Source organism: Hippoglossus hippoglossus, chromosome 10 (genome assembly GCF_009819705.1).
Source record: "Hippoglossus hippoglossus isolate fHipHip1 chromosome 10, fHipHip1.pri, whole genome shotgun sequence".
Classification (NCBI taxonomy): Eukaryota; Metazoa; Chordata; class Actinopteri; order Pleuronectiformes; family Pleuronectidae; genus Hippoglossus; species Hippoglossus hippoglossus.
In genome coordinates this window covers 8,728,548-8,756,052 of record NC_047160.1, presented here as the reverse complement: position 1 = coordinate 8,756,052, position 27,505 = coordinate 8,728,548, and the positions used below count along the sequence as shown (strand labels likewise).

The 27,505-nt window shown below is 40.1% G+C and overlaps 4 protein-coding genes across 7 annotated transcripts; 3 read left to right on the top strand and 1 right to left on the bottom strand.

Annotated features, from left to right (window-relative positions):
• Positions 1–11,900, top strand: acsl4a (acyl-CoA synthetase long chain family member 4a). The gene is made up of 15 exons (XM_034597692.1): positions 1–148; positions 1,615–2,160; positions 2,254–2,431; positions 2,531–2,640; positions 3,630–3,768; positions 3,877–4,027; positions 4,365–4,488; positions 4,665–4,736; positions 4,881–5,020; positions 5,131–5,303; positions 5,398–5,472; positions 5,570–5,758; positions 7,601–7,715; positions 9,763–9,920; positions 10,578–11,900. The coding sequence occupies exons 2-15, from the start codon at positions 1,804–1,806 to the stop codon at positions 10,733–10,735; spliced, it is 2,139 nt and encodes a 712-aa protein (XP_034453583.1). The 5' UTR covers positions 1–148; positions 1,615–1,803; the 3' UTR covers positions 10,736–11,900.
• Positions 10,819–15,971, bottom strand: nxt2 (nuclear transport factor 2-like export factor 2). 3 transcript variants are annotated; one of them, XM_034597695.1, is made up of 4 exons: positions 15,954–15,971; positions 14,252–14,338; positions 12,322–12,466; positions 10,819–12,202 (listed from the first exon to the last, which is right to left on the bottom strand). In XM_034597695.1, the coding sequence occupies exons 1-4, from the start codon at positions 15,954–15,956 to the stop codon at positions 12,018–12,020; spliced, it is 420 nt and encodes a 139-aa protein (XP_034453586.1). In that variant the 5' UTR covers positions 15,957–15,971; the 3' UTR covers positions 10,819–12,017. The 3 variants fall into 3 exon arrangements, with proteins under 3 accessions (XP_034453586.1, XP_034453587.1, XP_034453585.1); XM_034597696.1 differs by lacking the exon at positions 15,954–15,971 and adding an exon at positions 15,919–15,942; XM_034597694.1 differs by lacking the exon at positions 15,954–15,971 and adding an exon at positions 14,491–14,653.
• On the top strand, positions 15,696–20,940 carry psmd10 (proteasome 26S subunit, non-ATPase 10). The gene is made up of 5 exons (XM_034597693.1): positions 15,696–15,901; positions 15,982–16,080; positions 17,626–17,772; positions 20,212–20,378; positions 20,472–20,940. Exons 1-5 carry the CDS (start codon positions 15,788–15,790, stop codon positions 20,623–20,625), a joined length of 681 nt encoding a protein of 226 aa, XP_034453584.1. The 5' UTR covers positions 15,696–15,787; the 3' UTR covers positions 20,626–20,940.
• A 1,607-nt stretch (positions 20,941–22,547) lies between these two features.
• On the top strand, positions 22,548–27,379 carry xiap (X-linked inhibitor of apoptosis). Of its 2 annotated transcripts, none has more exons than XM_034597690.1 (8): positions 22,548–22,697; positions 24,125–24,405; positions 24,492–25,032; positions 25,175–25,274; positions 25,409–25,487; positions 26,040–26,079; positions 26,209–26,391; positions 26,542–27,379. In XM_034597690.1, the coding sequence occupies exons 2-8, from the start codon at positions 24,166–24,168 to the stop codon at positions 26,733–26,735; spliced, it is 1,377 nt and encodes a 458-aa protein (XP_034453581.1). In that variant the 5' UTR covers positions 22,548–22,697; positions 24,125–24,165; the 3' UTR covers positions 26,736–27,379. The 2 variants fall into 2 exon arrangements, with proteins under 2 accessions (XP_034453581.1, XP_034453580.1); XM_034597689.1 differs by having other exon boundaries at positions 22,565–22,702.
• Positions 27,380–27,505: the final 126 nt, after the last annotated feature.

Here is a 27,505-nt window from a genome sequence, read left to right as displayed (position 1 = left end):
CCGCTGCGGTCGCTGATTGGTCCAGAAATATGGAATCAGATGACGTAGTAGTTCCGGGTTTGTGTTTTGTGACGAGGGGTAACTCTCGGTCATTTGTGGGAGGCAGACTGAGACACGACTGTTTCCTCCGCCGGCTGCCGTTCTCAAGGTAAGAAGAAGCGCCGCAGGGCTGCCAGAGGAGCAGGGCGTCACTCTCCAGCCGCCCGCCGTCAACCCATTGCCACCATTTATCTGGTACTAGCTTGATTTAGGGCTCATCTGTGGTGGCGCGGCTGAAAACGGGGTTAGCATCATCCTCGGTGGCGGACGTTCATCAACTTTACCCGTCGGTTGCTCAATGAATGCGTGTGCGCCATCCCGCTCAGCCCCCCCATTGTCACATCAGCGAATTATAACCTGTTAGTTTATTCACCTCGTCTGAAGTCTGTTTCGTGCTGGATTTGTTTTAAACTCCCGTAATTCCCCCTGTTTTTTTTACGCCACCTTTGTTCATCTCCCGGCGTGTGTAGTCAGATGCCTCACGCACACGCGCACTAGTGACGTGGGCTGGAGCCATGATTCATTGAAATGTTAATCACAGTGTGTCGAAGTGATGCCTCCCGGGAAAGGAGGGCCAGTTACGTCAATACACGTCGCACTTCATATTTTGTATCATGTAGTCTGTAGCAGGGATAGCCACGAGCAAGAAAGCAGATTTTCCGATGTAGCTGGGGGAATTAATTTTCTACACCAGTTTATGTGACATGGAAGAAGGTCCCACGTGACAGCTGTAGGCTATAATTACCCAGTGCATTTCGTGTTTTCAGCTGTTTGTGTGTGTCCGTGTGTCCGCGTGTAGAGTGTGTCCTTTGATGTTCAAAGCGAGTTAAGATACCAACACGCTGTTTGTTCAGTTATAACAGCTTCCTTCCTCCACTACCCCCCCCAGGCTGTGAGGTGACAAGCCAGCTGAGTTTGACCTAGAGTGGCCTTTCATAGGCAGTGGGGTGATGCTCCAGAGTACTGTCATTGGTTGATCCAGTATCTCCATCCTCTCCAGCATAACACACGCACACGCAACACGGTGGGTTGTGGTCAGTGGGAAGTGGCCAGACTGGTGTTGTCCCACCCCACGTCTCAACCACCTTGCTTCATCCTACTCGGTAATCCTCTCATATAACATCGAAACAGACAGACAGGTGTTTGGACCCCACGTGGGAGGGTCCTGAGAGTGTTGGAACACACCCATCTAGGAGGTTCTCATGTACTGTATAAGTAGCTTTATAAGCAGACAGACCAACAGAGGCTGTTTGAAGCAGAGCAAGGAGGAAGGGGATTGTGTGATCGGTGCTGAGGGAACTAGTTCATCGTCAGTGTTGGAAGGTCCTGCTGAGCATAAGAGGAGATTTTCAGGGGATTGGTTTAAATTACTCTCAGATAGGCTGTTTCGTCAGGTTGCTATTTTTCTTTTTTCCACATTAACCAACTCCCTATTCCAGATGGCTGTTGGTGAGTGATATTTGGGGTGAAGATGAATACTTTTTGCTTTGAGTTGTGACTTGTGAAATGCTTTTTAATGCTACCCCATGATCAATACATTTTTTCTGATGGCATTTTCATTTTTCCAAATTCTAGGTGTAACATCTGATAGAAAGTGGACCAAATTGTTTCAGACTACAGTTGTAGGACCCTGTTGGACATTCAATTCTGGGCATTTCTCGTCCTAAGGCTTCCCTTTCTTGACACAATTCTCCTCTCACACGTCAAACACCTTTGGGACCAGTGTCATCTCCCTCCCCTACATAGGCCCGCAGGAAATCCAGCATGGGTCTCCAGGTAGACTCAGTGCTCCAGTCTATCCTCCTTTTTCCAATCCACCTTGTGGTATGGTTGTACTCCGTCCTATCCTTCCTGCCCTGGTACTACATGACCAGCGCCGGGGAAAGAAAATCTCTGTCCAGTCGAGTAAAGGCACGTTCCACGTCAGGCCTCGCCGAGGGACCTTACCGTTGTGTGGACCAATTCGAATGCCTGGCCAAGGAGGACTTACCAGGCAAGGACACGCTGGATAAGCTCTTTGACCACGCCGTGCAGCGGTTTGGAGAAGCAGATTGTCTCGGCACCAGAGAAATTCTGAGTGAGGAGAATGAGATTCAGCCCACTGGTAAAGTGTTTAAAAAGGTAAGGATTCCCTTCACTTAAATTCTTTTTGTGAGGGATATGTGTGAGGATAAAAATGTCTGATGTTGCAACTGAATCTTTTTTTCCTCCTAGCTGATCTTAGGGGGGTACAAATGGTTGTCCTACAGTGAGATGGACAGTGTCGTTAGTCGGTTTGGCAGTGGATTGGCTGCTCTCGGGCAACAGCCCAAAAGCACCATCGCGATCTTCTGTGAAACCAGAGCAGAGTGGATGATCACTGCCCAGACATGCTTCAGGCGCAATTTCCCATGTAAGGATATTTCCAGTTTGCACAGTACAAGTACAAAATAAAGATGATGTATTAGGTGCTGTTTGTTTTTACTCAATGGGTCCTTTGTATTCACAACAGTGGTGACATTCTACGCCACACTGGGAGAGGAGGCGATTGCATTTGGCCTGAACGAGACTGGTGTCACACATCTAGTTACTAGCGCGGAACTGCTGGAGACCAAACTGAAAGTGAGTTAATCCCTTACAGTACATGATCAGAACCACTCCTTTTGAGTTAAATGATCAAACCTGAATAAATCATCAGAAAATTATCATTTGGGGTTAAAATTATTATTTAATTTCAAACTTTCAATGGAGGCAAATGTGGATTGTATGTGTCTTTAACTTACAATTTTCTAAGATGCTATGGACAAATTCACACAGTATCAGTATGTATATAAACTGGACGGGAGACATAATACATTAATTAATGTTCTGTAATGGTATTGTATGCTGGTATTTACAAGCAAGTCCATCTAGGTTTAACAACATGTGGTGTGTCATGGCAGAGAAAGTGTGCTCTAAATTATCTCTATGAATTGATTTGATTAAAACTCTTGCATTTTCACAGAATCAGGAATTTGGTATCAGAAAAGAGGATCAAAAGGAAATAATGTTATGTGTAGTAAAATACTTAATATCAGCGATGGGACAGCTTTTTCCCATTGAGGGTATTTCCAATTTTTACAACATCCTTTTAGGGTAATATTGAATTATTAAACAGATACTGTATGTCTCACTGAACTGTCTAATGCAAAGCGTCTGATGGTAGTAATGATGACGATGATACTCACAGCTGGTTTTCCAGTGGTTAGCATCATCAGTTGTGGGCAGAACAAATCTTTGTAGGAGCTAGTTTTGTAAAGAGCTGCTCACAGCAGAATGTTGAAAAAGACAAATATACAGGATGTACATACAGACTGTAGACCACAAGCAGAGGGAGGTTATTTGACTTAGTTTGGAGCTTGTTGTTTCTTTACTGCTCAATCAAGGATTTTCATGGTGTAGGTTATCTCAAATCAACCTGCAAAATTCCTAACTTCTTCCAGAGGATCATTTTTAAGCAGGCACCTGCTTACTGTAAAGATGATGTCAGTGGATATGGAGCGAGAAATTCATCTTTTTTATATTAGATATCTATTTGGCTGTTTTGATACCAGTCCTCTCTTTCTGTCCAGAATGTGCTTCCAAACACCCCAAAACTGAAGCATGTGATCTTCGTGGACCAGAAGAAAGTGAGCACAGAAGGCTACACAGCAGGAATCTCCATCCACAGCATGGAGTCCGTACTGGAGCTCGGCACACTGCCTGAAAACGGTGGGCATTTCTCTGACTCACCTTGGCTCTGCTTTTATTTTGTCCAATTCCAAGTTGAAATATCTCTCACATACAGTGTAAGACAATACCTGTTTATTTGTCCTGCAGTGGGGAAGGCTATTGTGAAGCCCAAGCCCACTGATCTGGCTGTAGTGATGTACACCAGTGGCTCCACAGGAAGACCCAAAGGAGTCATGATAGTCCACAGAAACCTGATTGCAGGAATGACGGGACAGTGTGAGCGCATCCCTGGACTTGGGTGAGTTTCAGTAGGGGTCAGAATCTATTTGTAGGATACTGTATGGTGAGCACAGCAGGGTTTATTGTAGCATTCTCCATTACAGGCTTCACAGCTCTTACTGAGAAAAAGCTTTCTCCAAAACTCTCTTTTTTTTAAATATTTTCCAAGTAAAATAGCATTGGCTTTGAAAAACCCATGTAGATAACAGTGTAATGTTCTTGTGTAAATCAGTTTCCAGAAACGAAAAAAAAAAGAGAGAACCACAGTCAAAGATATTTATTGTGAAATGGGGAAAACAGAATCAGTGTAGCGGCTCTTGGCTCTAACTTTTACATTTTTTGCTGTGTTCCTACAGGCCCAATGATACCTACATAGCCTATCTGCCCCTGGCTCATGTTCTGGAAATGACAGCTGAAATCTCCTGCGTCACATATGGCTGTCGGATCGGCTACTCATCCCCGCAGACGTTGTCAGACCAGGTAATACCCAGCACCAACACCAGATCATTGTACGTTGTACTCCTGTTGTGTCTGCCAATGTCTGTACTATATTTCTTTATAACCTGGGTACCTGAGTGTGGTCACTACTTCAGTGCAGTTAGCCTCATCATTGTTGCTGTCTCAAGTAACCATGTTTTTTTTCCTGTTCTCTTTAGTCCACTAAGATAAAGAAAGGAAGTAAAGGAGACAGCTCAATTCTCAGACCCACCCTGATGGCAGCTGTGCCAGTAAGAATCCTGTGTTTTATTCTTCCGTGTTTCAACTACTCACAAACATGTCCTTTTTGCTCAGTTTTACATGTACTATCTATTTATTTTCATCTACTCATCGTCAAATGTATAAATACATTCTTTGCTATCTCCCAAAAAAAGGAAATAATGGATCGCATCAACAAGAATGTGATGAGCAAAGTGCAGGAAATGAACTTCATTCAGAAGACGCTGTTTACACTGGGCTACAAATATAAACTGGGGCAGATCAAGAATGGCTATGACGCACCGATCTGCAATGCGTAAGAACCATTACTTGTCCCTCAGTGCTTTTATTATAATTATAATTTTTGGGGGGAAATCTGATTATTTTATGCCTAAAAATCTAACGCGCAGTAATTTGTCTTTGCAGCCTGTTATTCCGGAAAGTCAAGAAGCTACTGGGAGGACGGGTGAGGATGATGTTGTCGGGAGGAGCGCCCCTCTCCCCAGCAACTCAGAGATTTATGAACGTGTGTTTCTGTTGTCCAGTGGGTCAGGGCTATGGCCTCACTGAGACCTGTGGAGCAGGCACCATCACAGAGGGTAAGATGGGATTTAAAATGGAGAGTAAGAGGAAGGAATAAAGGTTGGAATTAATCAAATCTATAACGTGTCATTCAAATATTATGTTATACAGTTGCGGACATCAGCACTGGTCGTGTGGGAGCTCCTCTTATTTGCTGCGAGGTCAAGCTCAGGGACTGGGCTAAAGGTACGTCTGAAAAACGTGTTTACATCCCGTACCTACAGTGCAGAATGAGAAGTAATCAAATAATCGCAGGGTAATTATTCTTTATATTTCCCTTCAGGTGGCTACACCAGCAAAGACAAACCAAACCCAAGAGGGGAGATCCTGATTGGTGGTCCCAACGTTACCATGGGCTACTACAGGAATGAAAGCAAAAATCAGGACTTTTTCCTGGATGACAAAGGGCAGAGATGGTTCTGCACTGGGGACATAGGAGAGATTTACCCAGATGGTTGTCTACAAATAGTGGGTGTGTATATCCAGTATAACCAGTTACTCAAACTAAACATTTGTCTGTGAAACCAGCGGATAAAAAAAAAGACTGCTTAAAATGACAGAGGATGACAACAGGCCTGACAGAAAAAACGTTCAGTTTGCATAGAAGGGGAATTCTCTGTTGTCCATGCTTCACAATAGCCTCATTCTTCACATCAAATTTAAGATGTTCATCAGAAAAAAAACACGCAGATAATTGTATGATGTAATATAGTTTCTCCCTGCCGGCTACAACATACGTCAGTGTACATAATATAGACTGAGGGCGAAATGGATGTACCCTCACGGCGGTAGGGCTGACTCGTAATCTTATTAAAACGATCATTTTGATTGAAAGATATATTTTAATTATTGCTTACAGTAATTCCTTTATAACTATTCATAATACAAATTTGAGATATACAGTTTGATTTCCACATGTTGAAAAAACATGGTGACCTGTAGAAATGAGATTTTCCCATCTCAGAAAGGTCTGACAAACAAACCATTTTGAATATGTTGTATTAATTTGCATATTCCTATCAGATATCTGACCCTAGTTTGCGTATTCTTTTCAGATATGTTTCCTAATTTGGATAGTATTTTCAGATGTGTGCCCTTTTTTGCATATTACTGTTCATATTGCACGTTGTCACTAGTAAGAATTTGCTGATTACAAGACCCATCTTTCTGACGAGTGAAAATCCAGTCAGGAACTTTATTTGGAAATGCAACTGGTCCAAATAAGTTTGCGTATATGTTGACTTGGAATTATAAGATGTTAAAACCTAATTAAAGATAGCTGTAGAACTCCATGGTAAAAGTTGATTAGTTGTAATAAGCTCGCGGGTGTCCACCCTTTCTACTGGTAGGAAATCAATTGTTGTCAAGAATTAACACCGTGACTAGAGCAAAATGAGCTGTAGAGATCTTTATCAGAATTGCTGCAAGTCAAAATGACATTGTGGAATTGTTGGCTTGGAATTTCTAACCAATAGATAATAATTCTATTGATAAAATGGTAAAATAGCTTGACATACACCAACAGATGTGATCAGGACGAAGGACCTCTGTAATATTTACTGATTTCTGAACATCTGCAACATAATCATGCCTGGTAATAAGATAAACTTTATTGATCCCACGCAAGGGAAATCCACTACTAATGATAATAATATCACAGTGAGAGGAGAGAGACTGTTTGTAAGCAGAGAGATAGTTTCAGATATTTTTAGAAAACGAGAATATAAATGGTTTTAAACATTTGGGAGATCAGTTTATAGCAAGTATTTGTAGAGCTTTTCCTGTCACTGTCAATGGCTCTGTGAGTGACATAGATCTGATTCCCCTCCAAGCTGCTCATGGACCACCACTACTGTACAGTATGTTCTACCCTTAATCTGTTTACAGTCCCCCGGCAAGACCAATTCCTTTGGGTTCAGACAAAGAGGTTCTGTGTCCTTACTCCTTTACCACATCTAGATGAAAATGACCAGAAAATGAAAGCTAGATTCTTGTCTCCTATTCATCGTTTTATCTAAAACTCAGAAACAAAGGAATTGTCCTTATCGTTCTTGTAGTCCTGGAGGGGACAGTACATTCCTTCAAATACGTCATCACTTACTTATTCCGGTGATTCCTTTCTTGTTCTGCTTATTCCCTGTATTAAAAAATCACTTAACTTAGACTCATTGGCTGTCATCTGATTGAGTCTGTGAAAGACGCTCCTTTCATACTTAATGTCATCGCTCTAATATCCAGTCAATGTGGTTGTAACTCTGGCTGTTTGCAATTGATACCAGAGCACTGTTGAGGACTTTCTTATATTCTCATTTAGACCGCAAGAAAGACTTGGTCAAACTGCAGGCCGGGGAGTACGTGTCTCTGGGTAAAGTCGAGTCTGCGCTGAAGAACGGCCTCCTCATCGACAACATCTGTGCTTACGCCAACAGGTAAGAAAGTTGTTCCAGCCTTATCCTACTGATAAATGCAGAGATGTCTGTCTGTCTGTCTGTCTGTCTGTCTGTCTGTCTGTCTTTTTATTTTCCTGACATTTCCTTGTCTTGTGTATTGCAGTGTTTTTTGTGTTTCATTTGGATGTGAATAACTTTGATGATCAGATAATTGCACGACATGTTAGGTGTTTTTCTCCGATTTTTCTAAACGCTAAACCAGCAGAACATGATCAGTGTTGGTTATGAGGTCAAACCAATTCTCGCTTTTCTCACTTTGCAAAACACCCTGCAAAATCTCAATACACCTTCTATAGAGGATATAAACTCAGGGAGAGGAATTGAGTGTTCATGTATCAACTGAACTGACCAATGATATAAAGCCTCTATATGACATATCCATATATGCTCTGTTGATGCCAGTGTTTAATCTATTGTACTCAGATTTCATTATTCTAAAGACAAACGTCATATATTTTTTGAGATGTCTCTGTTCATGTTCATAAACTAAAGCTACTTTTGCTCATAGTTGAGCACTTTTGCCCTAACATCAGAGATTCAGGGTAGATATAAATGGTGCAATGTCGGACATGCTTGAAACAGACTTTCAATGAGGATAATCTGGGATAATCCTTTTAGAATATTGAGTTTCTGTGAATATAACACATTTGGAAAAGACTGTGGATAATTTTTAGTGGGTATATTTAAAGTGAGTTTGCATGTGATTATTAAGGGATGAAATGGTTAGTGTTTTCACACAATACCGTTGTAAAATTCCTGACAGTTGTACCGTTTCAATCGCAAATTACTATGATAACCGTGGTGATTTGGTTGGTACAGTAACCGCACAAGCTGCTCATGCTCTACACATAATTTGTTCATAATAGTTGTTGTTTTTGTATGCACATTTGATTTATTATTAAAGGATTTTTTTAAACCTGCATTACTGGAAGATTTTAGTGAAAAACAAAAAGATCCTTTAGCAAGCTACAGCCTCCTTTCTTTAATGTTAATATTGAACATTTGATACGGTGTTGGTGCTAACCAATTATTTGTATTGATAGTAAATACATAATTTTTTTTAATTGAACTTGTTGAAATGACATTAGTGTGTTTATCAGTTCTTTTTGAACATTTTCAGCACATTTCAATAATACTGTGATAATTTTGGTCTCTAAAATCGTGATTTAAGATTTTCACACCGTTTCATCTCTAGTGGTGGTGATGATGATTATGCGAGTGCTCACACTAGAGCCAACACTTAAACTGACACCTCTCAGATCATACATTGATATGTCAAGGATTTCTTTCAGGACGTCCACTTCCACTGAATACATCGCCTATGCGTTGACTTACATTTCAACTCCTCTCAGTGCTTTAACTTCCAATCAACTCAAATCATACAGTTAAATTAACACTTCAGCTTCTTTCAACACTTTCTTTTGAACTCCTACTTCAGCTTTTGTGAAGGTAGTTAAAGGAATAAGTGTCTGATTTCTCAATCTTTTAACAGCATGAGTATGTGCTTCATTCTGTATGTCTAACCTAGTTATTAAGGTTAGGGTTAGTTAGTTATAAGCCCTGTCCTCAATGGCCAGCACAGCAGATATGGTTCTAAATATATAATTGAGTTAAATAATATTAATCTTTCCTGTTTATTCATGTGACTTGTCCTTCATGTGTACGCATATATATCTTGATATTAGGACCGATTGTCATTGGTTTAAGTTCTATTGGAAGATATGTACTGTCCAATTGCTGATAGTTTATTCGTCTTCCAAAATCATATAAAAGTTTATTCTGTATGTGAGTTGAGAGTGGATGGTTTGTGAGGTATGTCTTATCATTGATCAATAATAATGTTAATAACATCATCGTTAATCAGTGCTTTTATTTCTGTGCCTACGTCCATTGTTTTATCAGCACATCCCAAAGTTTTCAATTTCACTCTGACTAATTATCGTAATTATTTTCAATGTTCAAACTGAACACTTTCAGTACTGAGAATGACTTTTATTAACTTTGTTTCTACTACTACTCTTCGCAGTGAGCAGAACTACGTGATCAGCTTTGTGGTTCCCAACCAGAAAAAGCTGACGGAGCTGGCCAAACAGAGAAGCATTGTGGGATCATGGGAGGAGATCTGCACTCACCCCGAAATGGAGAGGGAAGTTCTGAAGGAGATCAAGGCCGTTGCTGCCAACAGTAAGAGCTGACAGTCTTTTTATTAGGTTTAGTTTTGTCCATACGTTTTACCTCTGACATTTTCTCAGCCTAGTTCATGCTACATGATTTTCAGCTGGATTTGCCAGACACAGACAAAAGCCCCTGATTGGCGATTGATTGACAGTCGCCAATCATTATCGATTAGAGAGAGATCAGAGCTGTCCAGCCTGCTGAAAATTTAGTTAGTTGGCGTAACCCCCAATCAACTCCAGCCAATTACAGCACATGACAGGGTGAAGGTGGTGAAGGAACATGAAGTGGTGAGGTGCCCTCTAATTTATTACACTGCACATGTCTAAAAATGGGTTCAGACTGAAAACTATGTCCCCAGCCGCTCTATATTCTTTACTACTGATGTCAACTGAGGCGTTTCACCTCCTCCAGCTTGATGTATCATTCTGTAACAGAATATGAACAATTGTGTAGTGTCTGACCGCTAAACGACAGTCAGTCGTGAAGACTTTCGATCTCAAGACAGCAAGTCCTGTAGTGTGAACCGCAGAGCAGTCCGACTACTTTGAAAGTTGTGTAGTGTGATCTCGGCTTTAGTTTATGTACCAATGTGTTTTGGTTAAAAAAAAAAAAAAAAAAGATGAGTGAGCATCACTGATCTGTTCCTTTTTCCTTTTCCTCCAGTTAAACTCCAACGATTTGAGATTCCAGTGAAGGTGCACCTGAGTCCCGAGCCGTGGACCCCAGAGACTGGTCTTGTCACAGACGCTTTCAAGCTGAAGAGGAAAGAGATTAAGAACCACTATCTCCCCCAAATAGAGAGAATGTACGGACGCAAATAACTCTTTACCCAAGAGTCCCACTCATCACCATAACCACTGTTCTGATCTACAAAAACTGTTTCTGGCACCGGTGTTTAGTTTTTCATGCCATGTGTATACCACAGACATCCAAATGAAAAGTGTCTCGGACAAAAAAAGCTAAATGCTGTAAATAGTCGTAGCTGTCGGATCAATATGTGCTGCTTTTTTTTATTCTCGTGTGTTGGAAGACTATGAATTTTAAGAGAGATGCACTAGAGTGGCTTATTCCGCAGAAAGGTTTGAAACCATGAGAACTCACAGCTGCCATCCACGTAAATTATTCGGCACACAATTTTGTTGTTTTTAAAAAGTACCACTGTCCTCCATATACTTCCGACGCTTTGTTGTTACTTCCATTGAAAACTTAACTGTAATCAGCAGCTCTCATTAAGCTCTTGTAAAGTTGAAGTACTTTTGTTACTGTGCCTTCAGTCTGCAGTACTTGTGTAGTCAAGCAGAAATAAGTGGCATATATATATAAAACTAATAGTTTGTGTGTTTGTTACAAAAATGGCTTAACTGCCAGGTTAATGTTTACTTGGGGCTTAAGGAAAAATATTTCCTCGCCAAGAGATACTGACATGGGTAACAATCGTGTCTGCTTATTTCTTTCCAATTGTTTTATTTATTCACTTGTTATTGTTTGGATCTATCCAGAACGTTCAGACCAAAATGTGTAAACATACATGACTCAGGAAGATAAAGTAAACTATTGTTTCAATATGTAAGATTGGGAAATAATGGGTCGCTTGTATAGAAAGAGCTTCTGTCCTAACAGTTGTAGAGAAGCATATTTATTTAAGTGCAAGCATGCTTAACTACTAAAATGCTTTAGCTCGTAGCTATTCTAGCATTAGCTGTAGTCGGAACTGGCATACTGTAATACTGTCTGTACTTTACCTCAGTTGACAAGTTCTTGCACAATTTGGTATCTAAACATCTGAAGTTAAGTCTGATTTAATTATTTGTGTTTTCTATGTATTTTTCAAAGTACTGTGCTGATGAATTGTCATTAAACACTTATGGACGCAGACATTGACAGTCACTTAAAAGATGGTTGTACAGTGATCCTGTTTGTATTTATTACTTAATTTTGATCACATGCCTTGTTCAACATTTCGAAAAATAAACATCCTTTTCGTAATCTGTGGCATGGCCTATTATTTATTTTATAACAAAAAAGTAAACAAAAACAGCATATCAATTATCAGTGTTCTGCCTGTTGACTGTTCAAACGTTAGGCGTAGACGAGGAGAAGCCCTCAGTTGTTCCAGTCCTGAAATCGGAAACAGTCACTAGCGATTTTCCAAACAGGCTGGTCATTGTTGGTCGACGCCTGAGCTGTCAGTAGAAAGTTCTGGTTGAAGAAACGCTGTTTGTTCCCTTCAAACTTGACGGTCCCACCAGTGACCACGAGCAGTGTCGTCTGGCCTTGAGTCGCTTGTTCTGTGAATAAAGAAAGAATAGATTGATGTTGGATCAGTGGAGGATCATCATGTTTAATTTATGGAGGAAGATATGTGTTCATACTTTACTTTGTTTAAATATTTGTTTGTCCCACTAACCGTGAACTGGCTGACAGTCCAGCGTGTGCACTTGGAACTCGCTTGATGGCAGTGACTCAAAGAACTCGCCCAGAGCATCGTGTCCTGACACCGCGTTGCCGTTCCACACCAACGTTGCCTTGTCAAGGTAGAGTCGGGTCAAGTTCTGAGACACAGGAGAAAATTTATATTTACAGTTAAGGACAAAAAAACCCCACATGACATCAACCAAAAGCCGACCAACACTGGATCAGTTCTCATATAGTCAGTATTAGCCTTTACATTAAAACAAACATACAGTAGCAGATAAGATCATTTTTGACGTGTAAAAAATAAACACTTTGGATAAGGATCCCTTAAAATGGATTACTGCAGAAATGTGACAAATATGCAGACATGGTGCTGCTCCGTTCTACGTTGAAATTAAAAGCTCTTTAGTCCTCCTAGCCTTTGGTTTGAATAAATCAATCCATTACAAAGAGCTCTTGTTTAATTTACAAAGGCTAAAGAGATATTTCAAGCAGACTGAGTTCAATCTTCATAAAAAAGACAAGATACATCAGGGAAAAGTAATAAATAAGCAAACACTGTATATAAACAAGAAAATATAAAATAGCAATAATATATATAGGGCGTAAACAGTGCTCCAGATTCAGCTCAATCTCTGCAATGTGGAGCTGATTCAGGCTGCTGCAAATCTATATACACTGCTTTAAAAAAATGAAGGGAACACTTAATCGACACAGAATAACCTCAGTCAGTTGAACTTGGTGCAAATGAAAGTTACTTCACAGATGAGAGCAGGTTTACACACTTGTGACAGGTGTGAAAGAGTCTGGAGACAGTGTGGTGAACGTTATGCTGCCTGTAACATCATCCAGCAGCATCCATCTCTGACCGACTGGTTTGGCGGTGGGTCGGTGATGGTCTGGGGAGGGATATCTTTGGAGGTTCGCACCGACCTCCATGTCATAGCCAACGGTACCCTGACTGCTGTTAGGTACCGGGATGAAACCCTCAGAGCGATTGTCAGACCTTATGCTGGTACAGTGGGTCCTGGGTTCAGATCAAATCAAATGTACTTTATTGTCCCATAGGGAAATTTGTCTTGGGCCAAAGAGCTACAGGAGGGTCCGCCTGGCGCAGGACAATGTGGCCAGTTCCTTGATGAAGAAGGCATTGATGTCATTGATTGGCCCTCACATTCCCCCTGACCTAAATCCAATTGTGCACCTGAGGGACACAATGTATCAATGTGCCGACGTCGCCAAGTACCCCCACAGACTGTAGGAGATCCCCCAGGACACCATCCTCCGACTCATCAGGAGCATGCCAAGATGTTGTCAGGAGTGCAAACAGGCACGCGGGGGACATACACACTACTGAGTCACATGAGTTCCATCAGCCTGTGATTTCAATTTTTAACTTGGATTTTCGGTGTGGTTTTGAATCCATTTTGGTTTCCATTGACCGTTGTTATGTCATTTTGATCTCAACAACTCAAACAATGTACATCAGTAAAGATTTTCAACTTGAATAATTCTTTCATCAAGATCTGATGTGTGATTTGTTCCCTTAATTTTTTGGAGCAGTGTGTGTATATATATATGAAAACATAACTTCCTCCAACACCTGTCAGACTGACTACAAAATATTAGCTATGTCCATGTCATTGACATTTACTGTATTCATTTAAACAATCCAAAAACATCTGTTCTATTAAATATAGAATATGAAAGAGTGGTTTCTTTTGCCAAATCAAAATTAAAATCTGATCAAAACTATGCAATACCAATACTGATAATGACCTCATCATATCGGTAATCAATGTCTAATACACACACAATACTGTCACATCCGATTACCTACATGATGATATTGACCATGTATCATTTTTAATAACCACAGAATTGATTCCCGATGGACAGAACAGAACGTGATCAGTACCCACCCTCCTTTTCTTGTCCATGCAGTCGTAGTAAATGTTGACAAACTCCTCTGAGTACCTGCAGGACTGGTCCACGTGGGTCCTGAAGTCCTACAGGGACAAATGAACTTACATGTAAATGTGGAACACGAGTCAACTCATTGGTCATTGTAAAGCAGGAGCACATTGGGAAAACTAGCAAGCTAGCAGCACACTAAGTTAGCAGGGTAGATTTCAGTATAAAGCGAGGGCTTCGAGCTTACCAGCGTACTCGCCATGAGTTCAGATGAACAGACGCGAACGATAGTGAGAAACAAAATGAGGAGAATATTTTTCTATTATCACGTTAGGAGGTTTTCTTGTTTACTGACTTACAGCTAACTCCGCCATTTTGGCGCATGTATGACTTCCTCCGGTCACCAGCTGCACTTATCAAAATAAAATACTTGCCTTTAAATACACTTCAGTTAGTTGAATGAATAGGTTAATAGTGGTGGATAGCATATTTAACTTTTAACTTTACATTAACTTTACATTAACTTTACATTAACTTTACATCAAAGCACAATTTTGAGGAACTTGCAATTTACTTCAGTATTTCTTTTTTTTACTTCCTTGTACTACATTACCTTATTTTCCTTTATTTTATATTCCATTACCTTTATTTTCTACAGAATTTGGTTTATGTGATGGTGTGTGTTATAGGGTGATATGCTCTAAATGAGAAAGCAAATCTAATTGAGAAAGTGGACTACCTTACCTTACTCTTTCAGACTTCTTCATTCACTAGGGAGATGAAATAATTAATTATGTTTAGTCTACATTGACACACAAGTTACTTATTTTACACAGAGATAAAATGTGTTTAACAAAACATGAAAGTTAATATAATTTTGTATTTATATATTTTTTGTATTTTGTATATTATCAACCGTGACAAAGTTTGTTATTGACATTACCAACTCAAGAGAGTTTTAGGTTTTTGTTCTAGAACTTGACGCTTTATCTTAACTTCTTCCACTGGTGCAGGTGAAAGCAGTCACAATAACGTATTATATTAGAGATTTTAATAATCCTATTATTCTATAATATTTAATATAACATTTTGTATAAAAATAATATATTATACATATATAATACAATAATCTTCAATTTAGTGATATTAATAAATAATTCTATCTATCTATCTATCTATCTATCTATCTATCTATCTATCTTCAAATAGCTTTTTAGTTTGCTTTTTAACTATTACCTAACGTTCAATTTCTTTATTTTTAACTTGTTAGGTACCTTGTAATTGTGTTTTTAAAGGTGCCATAGATATAAAGTTTAGAAAATACAAATTGACCGTTAAAAGAACTTTTAATAACAAACAGCAGAAGGCAGTCTAGGCTTCTTGATCCAAAGAAGAAGAAAGAAATACAGTATTTTAACTTGAAGAGGAATAACCCGGAAGTAGACTTAATAATTTCCTGAGTCATTCCTGTTCCAGTTCAAATGAGAAACGAGAGAAGAGGCGCTGACACTGTTCCTCCTCCTTGTTTTTAAGTTTATTTAAGAATGGCGGGGTCCGTATCAAACGTGGAGGTGTGTAACTTCGCCTACACGGGACAGTTTGACAAGCTAAAACAGAGCATCCTGTCGGATAAGACGCTCGCCTGTAAAACGGACCAGGTAAGAAAGCAGATCACCTGCTGCTGTTAACAACACAGATGACGACACACCCCATGTGAATGCTGTGTGTTCTTCTCCAGGACCAGAGGACCGCGCTTCACTGGGCCTGTTCGGCCGGACACACCGACATCGTGGAGTTTCTGCTCGACCTGGGAGTGGAAGTCAATCTGCAGGATGATGTAGACACATTTCATTTTGTTAAATGTTCTGCTGTTTGTCTGTGTTAAACGAAGAGGAAGATGCAGCAGTCATTTTGTTGTTTATGGAGGTGGAGAAATCACACTTAAAGGGATAGTTCACACAAAAAGGAAAATTCACTCGTTATCTACTCACCACTATGCCGATGGTGGGGTGGGTGAAGTGTTTGAGTCCCCATTGGCATAGTGGTGAGTAGGTAATGAGTGAATTTTCCTTTTTGGGTTAACTGTCCCTTCAATACAACAGATGCACGCTATAATTTAATCTAGAATTACAATAATGTGGCGTAAAGAGTAAACTTTATTTACAATAGCAATATAAAGCATGCTTTGTGTAGTATACTATAACATATAAGTCTGTATTTAAATGGGGCTTTTCTAGTGTTGATGACCACATGTAGCACTTTGCAGTATAGTTTTGCCATCCACCAATCCACACACATTCATGCAGTGTGTTTTATGTGAAGTACTTTCTCTACCACACATCACAATCACACATTGCCAGTACAGGGTTCAGGATCTTTCCCAAAAACACTGCAGCATGCAGAATGGGGGCAACTGGGATAGAACAGCCAATTTTCTAGTTAGTGAATGCGCAGCTCTAACTCCTGAGCCTTTTAAACATATACAGACCCCTTCCCTTCTTGCAAAACTATCTATTTTCTCATCTATCAACACTAAATTCATACAAATATTATTCAGAAATGTACTCAAATCTTTCAGTCATATGTCTAACTCTCTGTTTTTATTCTACCTGATGTGTCTCTGACTTGATAGGATTCCAACTCTCGTAAATTGAATTGGTCCGATATAGTTAAGAAAGACACCCCTACATACAATGTCCCACAATTCACTCTGCACGTCAAGCCAGGAAATTCCAAGGAGCTCTCTGCAGACATGTGATGAAACTGAGGAGGTATAGGCGACGGCAAATTCATAAAATCAATTCACCGGCTTCAATTATTGTGAACTGGAACAACAAAGAGTCTCAGAGCATGAGGAAGAGTATTTCCCGCTCTAATGAGACACATATTGAAGTTTTGGTGCAGAACTCAAAGCACTATGTCATCCCAACAGTGACACATGTTGCTACAGGGGGGCTTCTCAGCAGGGGCAGAGAGATTAATCAGAATGAAGTGAAGAATGAATTCCCCTGAATATAGAGGAAAAACTGCTCCAGAGTGCATATGACAACCTGAAGCATACAGCCAGGAAAAAAATATGCAAGCCCTTAAATGGTGCAGCCAAATCCCAGAATTAATTTCCATATATCTGTGGAGAAACCTGTTAAAATGAACATGCACGCACATCTGAGGACGGGAGTAATTAACTGCCTAAATGTAGAGGCTTGTAGAGGCTTATCAAATAGATCTGTTTACTTTTGTAAATCAGAAATTTCAGTTTTTAGTTTTTAACACTTGGTTTTTGGGTTACATTATGATTTACACTAGGGTAAGCTATTTAGTTGTGGTAGTTATCTATTTTATTGAAAAGGGAACTGACCACATGGGATGTTTTACTCCCCAGGCTTCATGGACCCCTCTTCACATTGCTGCATCTGCAGGCAGAGAAGACATAGTGAGATCTCTGATTTCTAAAGGAGCTCAGCTGAATTCAGTTAATCAAAATGGATGCACCCCGCTGCACTATGCTGCCTCTAAAGACAGATATGAGGTAAGGTTCACATGTCGCAGTAATATTGGCTGATGGTTTGAGCCTCATGATGCCACATGACTGTACTCCATACTTGTAATGGTGAATGTTTGTAATGTTTCTGTAGTGTCTGTTCAAGTGGCTCTATAAATGTATCTGCTATCATATTTTAGTCTTTCATATTTCCAATATGTTTCTATATGAATGTAGGCATACATTTAGACCTGATGACTTATCAATTTATTCAATGAACTGAACAGTTGTTGGAAACTACAGTATTTTTCTTTAACATTCTATTGTTCAATCCTCTCAAATAGGAAAAACAAAATCTTGCCTTTTCCTAACAAGAAAATCTTTAACTGTTGATCAGATAAAACAAGACACTTAATGACATCACCTTGGCCTCTAGGAAACTTATATAATGGTTGTGTCAACCATTTTTTAAAACTTATATTACGTTATCTAGTTAGAATTATCACTTTGACAATGTAGTTAATAATTTATATTATAGAACAGTAATAAGTCAAATCAATTGCATTATTCTATTGGTGCATAGTTATAGCATAATCAGCGCTGAACAGAAGCTTCTTTATCAGGAAATACCCACTGATACTCTTATTTTTTTGATTAGATGCTATCCCTTATTTGTTTAGAATTAAATGATATCCTACATCATCATGATCATGGTTTAATAATTAAAGTGGGATACACTTAAAATGAGAAAACAGAAATGAGGAACCCCACCTTAAAGGGATAGGTCACAGAAACTGCCTCTATACTGCTCGTGTGATGTCATCCAAGTGTCGGCAAGCCCAACATTCACATTAGACTCCAAACAAGGTAATTTCCACTGTGTTTTAAGCCTTAAAAGTCCATCAGAAGTGACCATCAGCACTTGACTATATGCTTCTGCATCTTTGTGGCATTCTTAACATAGGTCTTTGCACAGTATTTGCAAATGTACACAGCCTTTCCTTCTATATTGGCTGGGGTGAAATGTCTCCACACCTGAGATAGTGCACGTGGCATTGTTCTGTAGAATAAGATGAGAAAAAAGCTTGTAAAAAAACACTAATGCAATGCCAGAGATATAAATAGTTAGCTAAACAATTGGAATCGTCTTTAAAAATATTTTACAATTGATGGATAAATGAATAGAAATAGGCTAGATGAACCGATGAACAATCCTCAATCAGCATGCTTATATATTTTCCCCAGTAATATCATCAAAACCTGACCTGACTAGTCCTTGGGCTAATGCAGTAGTGTGGCCTCAATAGCCCTGCTGTAGTGTGCAGGATGCTGGGAATTATCTGTGCATGTGATGGAAGAATGCACAGTGCAGGGTTGAAATTCAACGTGCAGCGTGTGCTGCATTCCATACATCTTTAAAATAGAGTTTTGAATTATTTTTTTATTGCTCAGCGTTTAATTTGCGGTAAAAACAAAAATTTACTTCCCATGGAAAGTTTCTGGAAATTTACCGGAAATTTTCCGCCCCTTTGCAACCCTAGTAGATAATGAGTGAATTTTCATTATATATATGTATCAATATAAATCTAGAGGTAGCACATTGCTAACAGGTTATAAATACTTTTCTTTAGGCAGTGGTTATTTTAAAGCGGCCATATTATGAAAATTCCACTTTGTTAGTGCTTCTACACGTTAATTTGGGTATCTGGCATGTCTACCAACCCAAAAACCCACTCGCGCATTTTGTTATGGTTCCTCTACGTCAGAAACGTCATGCTTGAGTGACTGCGAATGAGCTTCCTATGTACTCTCTCGTCACGATACAGTGGGAGTCTCCCTACATGGCCTTGGCCCTGTTTCAGACAGGGTAAAAAGGGTGCTGTTTTAAATGATCCTTGTGGTATTTTGACCAAAGTATGTTACAGACATTTCATTAAGACCCCAAGGAACCATGTCAACTTGTGGTAAAATGGGCATACGATGTCCCCTTTTAAAGAGGAAGTTTGATTGGTCTCTGTCTGGCCGCATATTACATCACTTCCTCTTGATAGAAGACATTAAAGCACATACAGTTTAATGATTGCATCCTAACTGCAACAATTATAATAATGCACCGGATACCATTAGTATTATGGAATCAGGCCACAGAAAACGACTCACACGTTACTACAGGAAGTCACAATAAAATTAGACATCTGAATTGTGAATGTGTTTGTTGGATTTAATAACTTTACTACATTTTCTACACGTTTAAGAAACGTATCTCATTTTGGGATTAATTGGACATTGTTTCACCCACAGTTTTACCTGTCGTATAAGAGACTCTGATCCTAGTTTCACTCTTACTTCCTAAGCTGGGTTAAAACTTTGAGGTACGAACCGTGGCTTCCCCTAAAACTGGAATTGGGTGTTTCATGTAAAAGGAAAAACCCTGAAGTTGGGTACTTGCCAATGACTTATGAGTAGCAGGAATTTCCCTCTTTATAGATCGCCTTGCTGTTATTGGAAAGTGGAGCAGACCCCAATGTCACTGACAAGTATCAATCTACTCCCCTCCACCGAGCGTCCTCCAAGGGAAACTACAGCCTCATCCAGCTGCTCCTCAAGCAGAGTGCCTCAACTAACATCCAGGACTCACAGGGCAACACACCACTGTAAGTGGGAATAAGTTTTTCTGGCACAAGGAACTATGTATATTACAAGTATTCTTGCATTTGCGATTCTGTATACATTCTTTTTTCCACCAGCCACCTGGCATGCGATGAGGAGCGCGTGGAAGCAGCCAAGTTACTGGTGGAGCACGGAGCCAGCATCTACATCGAGAACAAAGAGGAGAAGACCCCACTCCAGATGGCAAAGGGTGGTCTGGGTAACATACTTCGTCGGATCGTGGAGGGATGATGTGTTTACTGATCAACAAGTCAAATATTGCAGCTTGAATCCCCACCATTGCCATGTTAAATATAAAGTATTCTCATCTCAGTCAGTCCCCCTTGAGCAGCCTGGCGTGACACATTCAGATGTGCAACAGGTGAGAGATGAGCCGGCATCAGGGAGGAAAGTTGGACTGAACTGAACAGCTCCTCAGACCGGGGGTTAGAAGTTGTGCAGACACTCTCCTGCACTAAGCGCTGTCTAACACTGAAGCCTGTTTTCTATGAAGTTTGAATCGTTGTAAAAATGACATAATAAAAGAAACGGTGTTCAGCCTCTTAACAACTTTTTTGAGATTTATTTATTTGTTAGACATGAAATCAGTGGATCCAGCAAATGGGCACTGTGTTGCCACTGTACAGTGGATCCCTGTTTACTTTAATTGTTTCATTTTATTAATAGCTCCTATTTACACTTTTTTTATGTAGTGTATTGTGAAAATCTCTGCCTAAGAGTAGCCATTAATGGAGAGCTACACTGAAATGGGTGATGAAAATATGTAAAGCTACTGCTAGCACGGCTCATGAGTGCGAGCTAAAGTGGGGACTCTGGAACCAGAACTGTAGCCTGGGGTGTGAACTTGAAAGTGTGATTTAACAACTGCTGAATGTCCTGTTTCACAGCAAGCCAGTCACCCAGTCAATCACTCATTTTCATGCCTGTTGCTAGCCAATGGCCTTTAGGCTCGACTGACCAATACGCCCATGCTAGCGGTTAGCTGTCATTCTGAGGAGAAAGTTTTCCAAAGAGCTCCAGGCCGCTTCACAAAGTACCCATCTATGACACACGGTTCACTTAATGGTCCCGTTTTATTCTGTGGTCACCTTATATGTGAGTGTTGGCCTATGGCGACAGGGAGGAAAGCGTCCATAACAACAATAGAAATCCGATAAAAGTCTTTAGTTTTAACAAACTAAAGATCAGAAGATCTGAAAGAAGATTATGAAAATAAAATGCTAATTTTCTGCTTCAAATTTAATCAAAAACATTGTAGACAATATTGAATTTCCCATAAAGAATAAAAAGAATGTCCGCCATGTTTGTTGTTTTCACGGAGAGAGACAGAAGCGCAGAGGTCACATGTCTCCAGCCTCCTCACTCACAATTACGTGGATTTTAATACGAATTCTAGAGCATTACTTTTTCGTAGCATATCCTATGAAACCTGGATGAGAACAGCCTGCACAACAACATGCAGGTGTGCCCCAGAAGTACCCTGTGAGATCACTCTTAGGAATGTTGACAGGTAGACAAAGCTAAATTCACACCACACCTAACCACACCCATCACTGATTCTGTTGTTCTTATGATCTGAAACAAGAGTGTTTTTGACCTGAACAGATCTATTCGTCTTTATGTAGTGATAGTGATGGCACCACTTACTGCCAAAAGGAGGTAAGCCTCGTTTTACAACTTTAATTCGATTTACTTCAAATTTTTACCGTGTGCTCTACACTTGATGGCGTGGACCGTATTGCGTGATTAGTGTGCGTATATATATTATACTATTGAAAAATGTGTTACTTATCAATTAATCTCTAAGCAACATTTTTATCATTTATGAGTTTGAGTTTATTTATTTTATTAGTTAATTTATATTTGAGGCAATTAAAGAAATTGCAATATACCTTGTAATGTATTGGAGTATAATGGAGTATGAAGTTTAAAAAAAATCTAAATTAAAACTACTCAAGTCAAAAAACTAAGTTGTACACGTACAGTACAAGAACACATATTGTATTCATTAACGTATAGTTGTAATGTAATGCAGGTAAGACATCATTAATGTTAATGATGAATAAAACTAAAAGGGAAGACGTGGTTTTATCCACCGAGCTGGCGGAAGGCTCTACTTTCAGTGACGTCACAATGGCGGTCAGCTGGGGGCGCGCAAGGGAACGTGCTCAGTTCCTCACTGCGCTGCTTCCACTTCCTGGACGCTGGGTCATATAATATAAACACTTCTCTCGATCCTCGCTCTCTCCTGTGGGCGGTGGTCACTCCGGGACTGACTGAAACCAAACACCGAAGAACTGCCTGTAAAGTATGACCACGATTCAACTCAAGTTTTGCTTTTTCTGCCCGCTGGAGTAACTTTTTGATCTAATGTGGAATAGCTAGGCTAACGGAGCTAGCTAAGGTCTGTCGCTAGCGTCAGATGACATCTAGTATTCCTGCTCTCTAACGTATCGTTAGTAGAGCTGTAGAGAGCTGATCAAAGTGCAGATGGGGCGCTCTAACCTCACGAGCTCACACTGCACTCACTTGTTATAGAAAACTGAAAGTACGTCACTGAGCTAATTCAGTGTCCGCTGTCACTGTTTCGCTCGTGTTTACCCACAGATCGCTGCTGGTAGAACGCAAAGCTGCGGGACGTGTTTTCTGTTGATACAACAATTGATATTAGTGTAACGTTAAGTGGAGATGGATGTCATTGCATGCAAGTCTAACTTAATGCAAAGCAGTTTAAATATCAAATGCAAACACCTTTTAAAAAATGCCTGACTTAACATTGTTGTTTTTAGAGTCAATATTTTTTATTTTTTTGGTTATGTTTGATTTGCTGTAATGATATAATTATATTATAACATGTTATATGTTCGTTTGGGGAAAACACATCGATGTGTTTAACATAGTTTAAAGATCACAAGCCGCTCCACTCAATGAAGTGTGGACACCAGTAGATACCAGAAGATACTATGACCTGGATGACTGTGAATCAGATTGGGACCAACGGATCAATGAATAGTTGCACAATGTGGTTACAAGACACGTCCTGTGTTTAAAGATGTGATAACACCTTATTGATGTTGATTAAGTTTGGTTTAGTTTACATCTGTCCCTCCATACATTGTTTCTGGGGGAAATAAACATACGTCCACTAAAGTCTAAAGTATAAACTGTATCCTTCCTGGGTTGAGAATGCAGTTCATGCACTTCAATTAATAGAGAAATCGTTATGCTGTGTGACGGCAGTACAGTTCCGGTTCCACCCTTTTGGAAAATATGTACAAGTGGAAGAGTGTCATGCTTAACCATGAACTACTACTTTATAAGGAGTTGCAACACACATCCCTTATGCTGATGTTTTTGATTGCATTTCGTAAGTATTGTATCAGTTCCATCTGATTATGAATGCATGCCGAACTGTCACTTTCTGGTGTGGTTGGATTGCCACAGTATACACACTTTGTTGTGTACTCTGTGTGTACCTAACCCAGCCTCTATGGTGCCCATCCCTCACATGGGATATCCAGAGCCTCCATGTGATCGCGTCTGGCTCCTTCTCTTAAAGGCACAGTGACCCTCCACAGATCATGTTTTGTAGATCATTAGCTATTTTGATTACTTTTATCCTGCAAATTAGGACAGCACAATGGGACATTTCAGATATGACTTGACCCTTTTCAGACTTTGCTTAACTTCTACATCTACAACCTCTTTTGTCTCTCTGTTTTATCTGCAGATATTCTGTCCATCAACTGGTCCCACTCAGAAACTTCTGTCATGTGTGATCTCAGGCAAGACAGTAATTTGGAGTCAGATTACTGTGCTGATTTCTCCCTGTTGAACAGTCGTCTAGACTCGTTCCGTGGCTCCAGCCTGGCCCAGCAGGTGCCAGCAGAGAGGCTGGCCCAGGCTGGGTTCTACCTCACTGGCCCGGCCGACCGGGTCCGCTGTTTCAGCTGTCAACGGACTGTGGAAAACTGGCACAGTGGAGACAGACCTGTAGAGAGGCATAAAGAGGTAATCATGAGAGCAGTGATAAAACAAATGTGATTGACTTTTTAATGTTCTTTTACAGCTAAAATCATACAATCCTCCTGTTACAGGTCTCCCCGTTTTGCACGTTTCTCAGCTGCTCCCACCGCACCAGTATGAACCCCGGTTCCATCTGCAATGCTGAGACAGAAGACCTGGAATATCGTTTGAGAACGGGATCAGTGGTTGATGAGTCCACCTACCCTATGGCTCCTCACATGAGGAGCGAGGAGGCCCGGCTTCAGACCTTCTCTTCTTGGCCCTCTTTTGCACCAGTGCGACCCCAGGATCTGGCCCAAGCTGGCCTCTACTACCTGGGGGAGGGTGACCGGGTGCAGTGTTTCTGCTGTGGTGGCATGCTGGGTGCCTGGGAACCAGAGGACACTGCCTGGGGAGAGCATACCAAACATTATCCCTGCTGCTACTTCATCCTTGGCCACGATGTGGGCAACATCCCATTCCAGGGGGGTATAGAGGAGGAGTTGGGCAGTAGACAACACCAACACGCTCGCGTCCCTATGGGCAGTTTTGAGGAGAGGCTTGGTAGTTTTGCAGGTGTCCAGCACCCGATCGATCACGACAGACTCGCCAGAGCTGGCTTCTACAGCACAGGTAGAGCCAGTTGTCTGAGTAAAGGGGAATATTGGGACCAGAGAAAGATTAGGCAACATTTGAAAACTATGAGTGATTAGCATTTTCTTTGGTAGTTGATCATAGCTAAGCAAGCATGTCTACATTATGTCTGTGCTTACAGAGACAGGAGACAGGGTGCTGTGTTTCCGCTGTGGTGGAGGCTTGAAGGCCTGGCAGCCGGAGGAAGACCCTTGGGAAGAGCATGCAAAACACTACCCTGGGTAAGTGCAACGCTGATGTTCACTTATTTCAACATATCCAATTGGTTCAAAAAGTCTTGCCCATAATGGGGAAAATTTGGGATCCCAAGGTATATACTCTTGTTTTAATACAATTACATGTTTTATTTGAACAGATGCAGCTTCCTATTGGCAGAAAAGGGACCAGAATTTGTCAACAGCATCCAGCTGCAAGACCCACGACGAAATGGAGCTGTAAGCTTTCAGTAAACTTAAAAAACTGTTTATGTTCCTGACTTTGCTAAATAATCAGATTTTCTCATCCTCCATATAAACAAAAATATATTTACTTAATATAAGTAAGGACTAAGAGGAATCAGGTGAACAGGTAAAAATCATACCACTGTGCTACCTTGTTCCAAAATCCAAACTTTAGCAAAAATAGTGTGTGTGTGTGTGTGTGTGTGTGTGTGTGTGTGTGTGTGTGTGTGTGTGTGTGTGTGTGTGTGTGTGTGTGTGTGTGTGTGTGTGTGTGTGTGTGTGTGTGTGTGTGAGAGAGAGATAGCCATTCACCTGCATTGACGAACACAATCCTGTGACACACATGATCACTTTATCATTTCCCATCCAGCTTAATAAACCTGAAAACAGTGACAGTGTTGAAACTAAATGATTTGGTGTGCATTTGTTATTTTCTAGACAAAATCACTTTATGTTGTCTGTGACATATCATGATCAACAAGTGGCCTCACAGCCTTTTAGTCTACTTAAATCGTACTGAAAATAACTGATCATGTTTGTTTCCAGACTTCAAGTCATCAGAATGGATTTTCTGGAAAAACAAATGGTAAATATTTTATTTTACAAAATCAGTACAAAACATAACGAAAGTATGAATTAATCTGTATCAAACTGAATTAATGTAACTGGATAAAATGTGTAGCTGTGTACACTGATGATTCATGGTTGTGTTCAGAGGCACTGCGGTCGGCCATGGCTCAGAAGGCCGTAGAGATGGGTTTAAATCCATGTGAGGTGGAAAAGACCATCTTGGAGAAGATCAGTCGCACAGGCTCAGGCTACTCCAGCCTGGAGGCACTTCTGGAGGATTGCCTCAACAATTCACACGAGAGTGATACTACAGAGACAGAGAAGCCAGGTACTGTACCTCCTGTATCCTGAGGCTTATTCGTGGCATTAACAAATACTATAGTTGACTACACAAAGCAAAGCCTGAGCAGCAGAGATTGTAATATTTGATCAACCAGGGTTGGATCTTTCTTATATTTCCTGTCTGTCTTTCTTTCAGATGAAAACCCACTGGAGAAGCTGATGAAGCTCCAGAGGGAAAAACAGTGTAAAATATGTATGGACAGAGACATTTCTATCGTCTTCATCCCATGCGGCCACCTGGTCAGTTGCGCTGAGTGTTCAAAGTCACTCAGCAAGTGCCCAATCTGCTGTGGTGCCATTACACAGAAGCTGAAGACCTACATCTCTTAAGGGAATAAAAAAAAAAAAACGCTTGCTGACTTCAATGCTGCTTTCCCCCTAACTTTATAATATTGTATTTTAAAATTAAATGTAGATAGCCTGTAATATATTTGAGGACTAATGTCGTCTGTATGAATATGAGAATGAAAGAACAAGGAAATGTTTTGGACAATCTGAAGTGGTAAATAGCTGTTAATATTGAGGTGATATAATAAATAGTCATTGTTGATTTTCAATCATGAATACTGACATCTGTAAATACACTTAAATATATTTCCCATATTATAACACTCATTCTTGCCAGAAGTGCCTTTTGAGTACTTCAAGCTTTATGTACTCATTTCTAGATTTTAATTTTTCCTTTTGGACATTTAGCACAATTGATCTAAACTTCAGATGTTGTGTCAATTTCATTTATGTTTCATACACTTATGAAGCCAGCTCATTGATTTAGTTTGGTGTACTTTACCTTTTAGACCTTTATATGCTTGCTGCTCTGTTTGGACATTTCAGAGCAGATTGGTAAATCCATTAACTTTACAAGATAAACTGTGGTGAAGGCCTGCGTTTAATGAGTGTGTTGTGAAATTATTTTACTATTACACCATAACATCTGTTGTATCATCAAGAGTGAATAAATTTGATTAACTGGACTTGAGTGGTTTTCTTCAATTACTACTATATTTTGATTTTTTTTTAAATTCTATAAGTGGTGTTTAGAAGACACCAACCATGTCTTGTTACCCACTTGGTTTGTTACATGAGTCCAAGTGAGTAAA

Coding starts and splice junctions, on each gene's coding strand:
- psmd10 (XM_034597693.1), top strand. CDS start 15,788: ATGGCGGGGTCCGTATCAAACGTGGAGGTGTGTAACTTCGCCTACACG. Junction 16,081..17,625: donor AAGTCAATCTGCAGGATGAT/GTAGACACATTT, acceptor TTTACTCCCCAG/GCTTCATGGACCCCTCTTCA. Junction 20,379..20,471: donor TCACAGGGCAACACACCACT/GTAAGTGGGAAT, acceptor TTTTTCCACCAG/CCACCTGGCATGCGATGAGG.
- acsl4a (XM_034597692.1), top strand. CDS start 1,804: ATGGGTCTCCAGGTAGACTCAGTGCTCCAGTCTATCCTCCTTTTTCCA. Junction 2,432..2,530: donor CTTCAGGCGCAATTTCCCAT/GTAAGGATATTT, acceptor TATTCACAACAG/TGGTGACATTCTACGCCACA. Junction 5,304..5,397: donor AGCAGGCACCATCACAGAGG/GTAAGATGGGAT, acceptor TATGTTATACAG/TTGCGGACATCAGCACTGGT.
- xiap (XM_034597690.1), top strand. CDS start 24,166: ATGTGTGATCTCAGGCAAGACAGTAATTTGGAGTCAGATTACTGTGCT. Junction 25,033..25,174: donor AGCTGGCTTCTACAGCACAG/GTAGAGCCAGTT, acceptor CTGTGCTTACAG/AGACAGGAGACAGGGTGCTG. Junction 25,275..25,408: donor CATGCAAAACACTACCCTGG/GTAAGTGCAACG, acceptor TTATTTGAACAG/ATGCAGCTTCCTATTGGCAG.
- nxt2 (XM_034597694.1), bottom strand. Junction 12,467..14,251: donor GCATGGACAAGAAAAGGAGG/GTGGGTACTGAT, acceptor CCTGTGTCTCAG/AACTTGACCCGACTCTACCT. Junction 12,203..12,321: donor GGACTGTCAGCCAGTTCACG/GTTAGTGGGACA, acceptor CTTTATTCACAG/AACAAGCGACTCAAGGCCAG.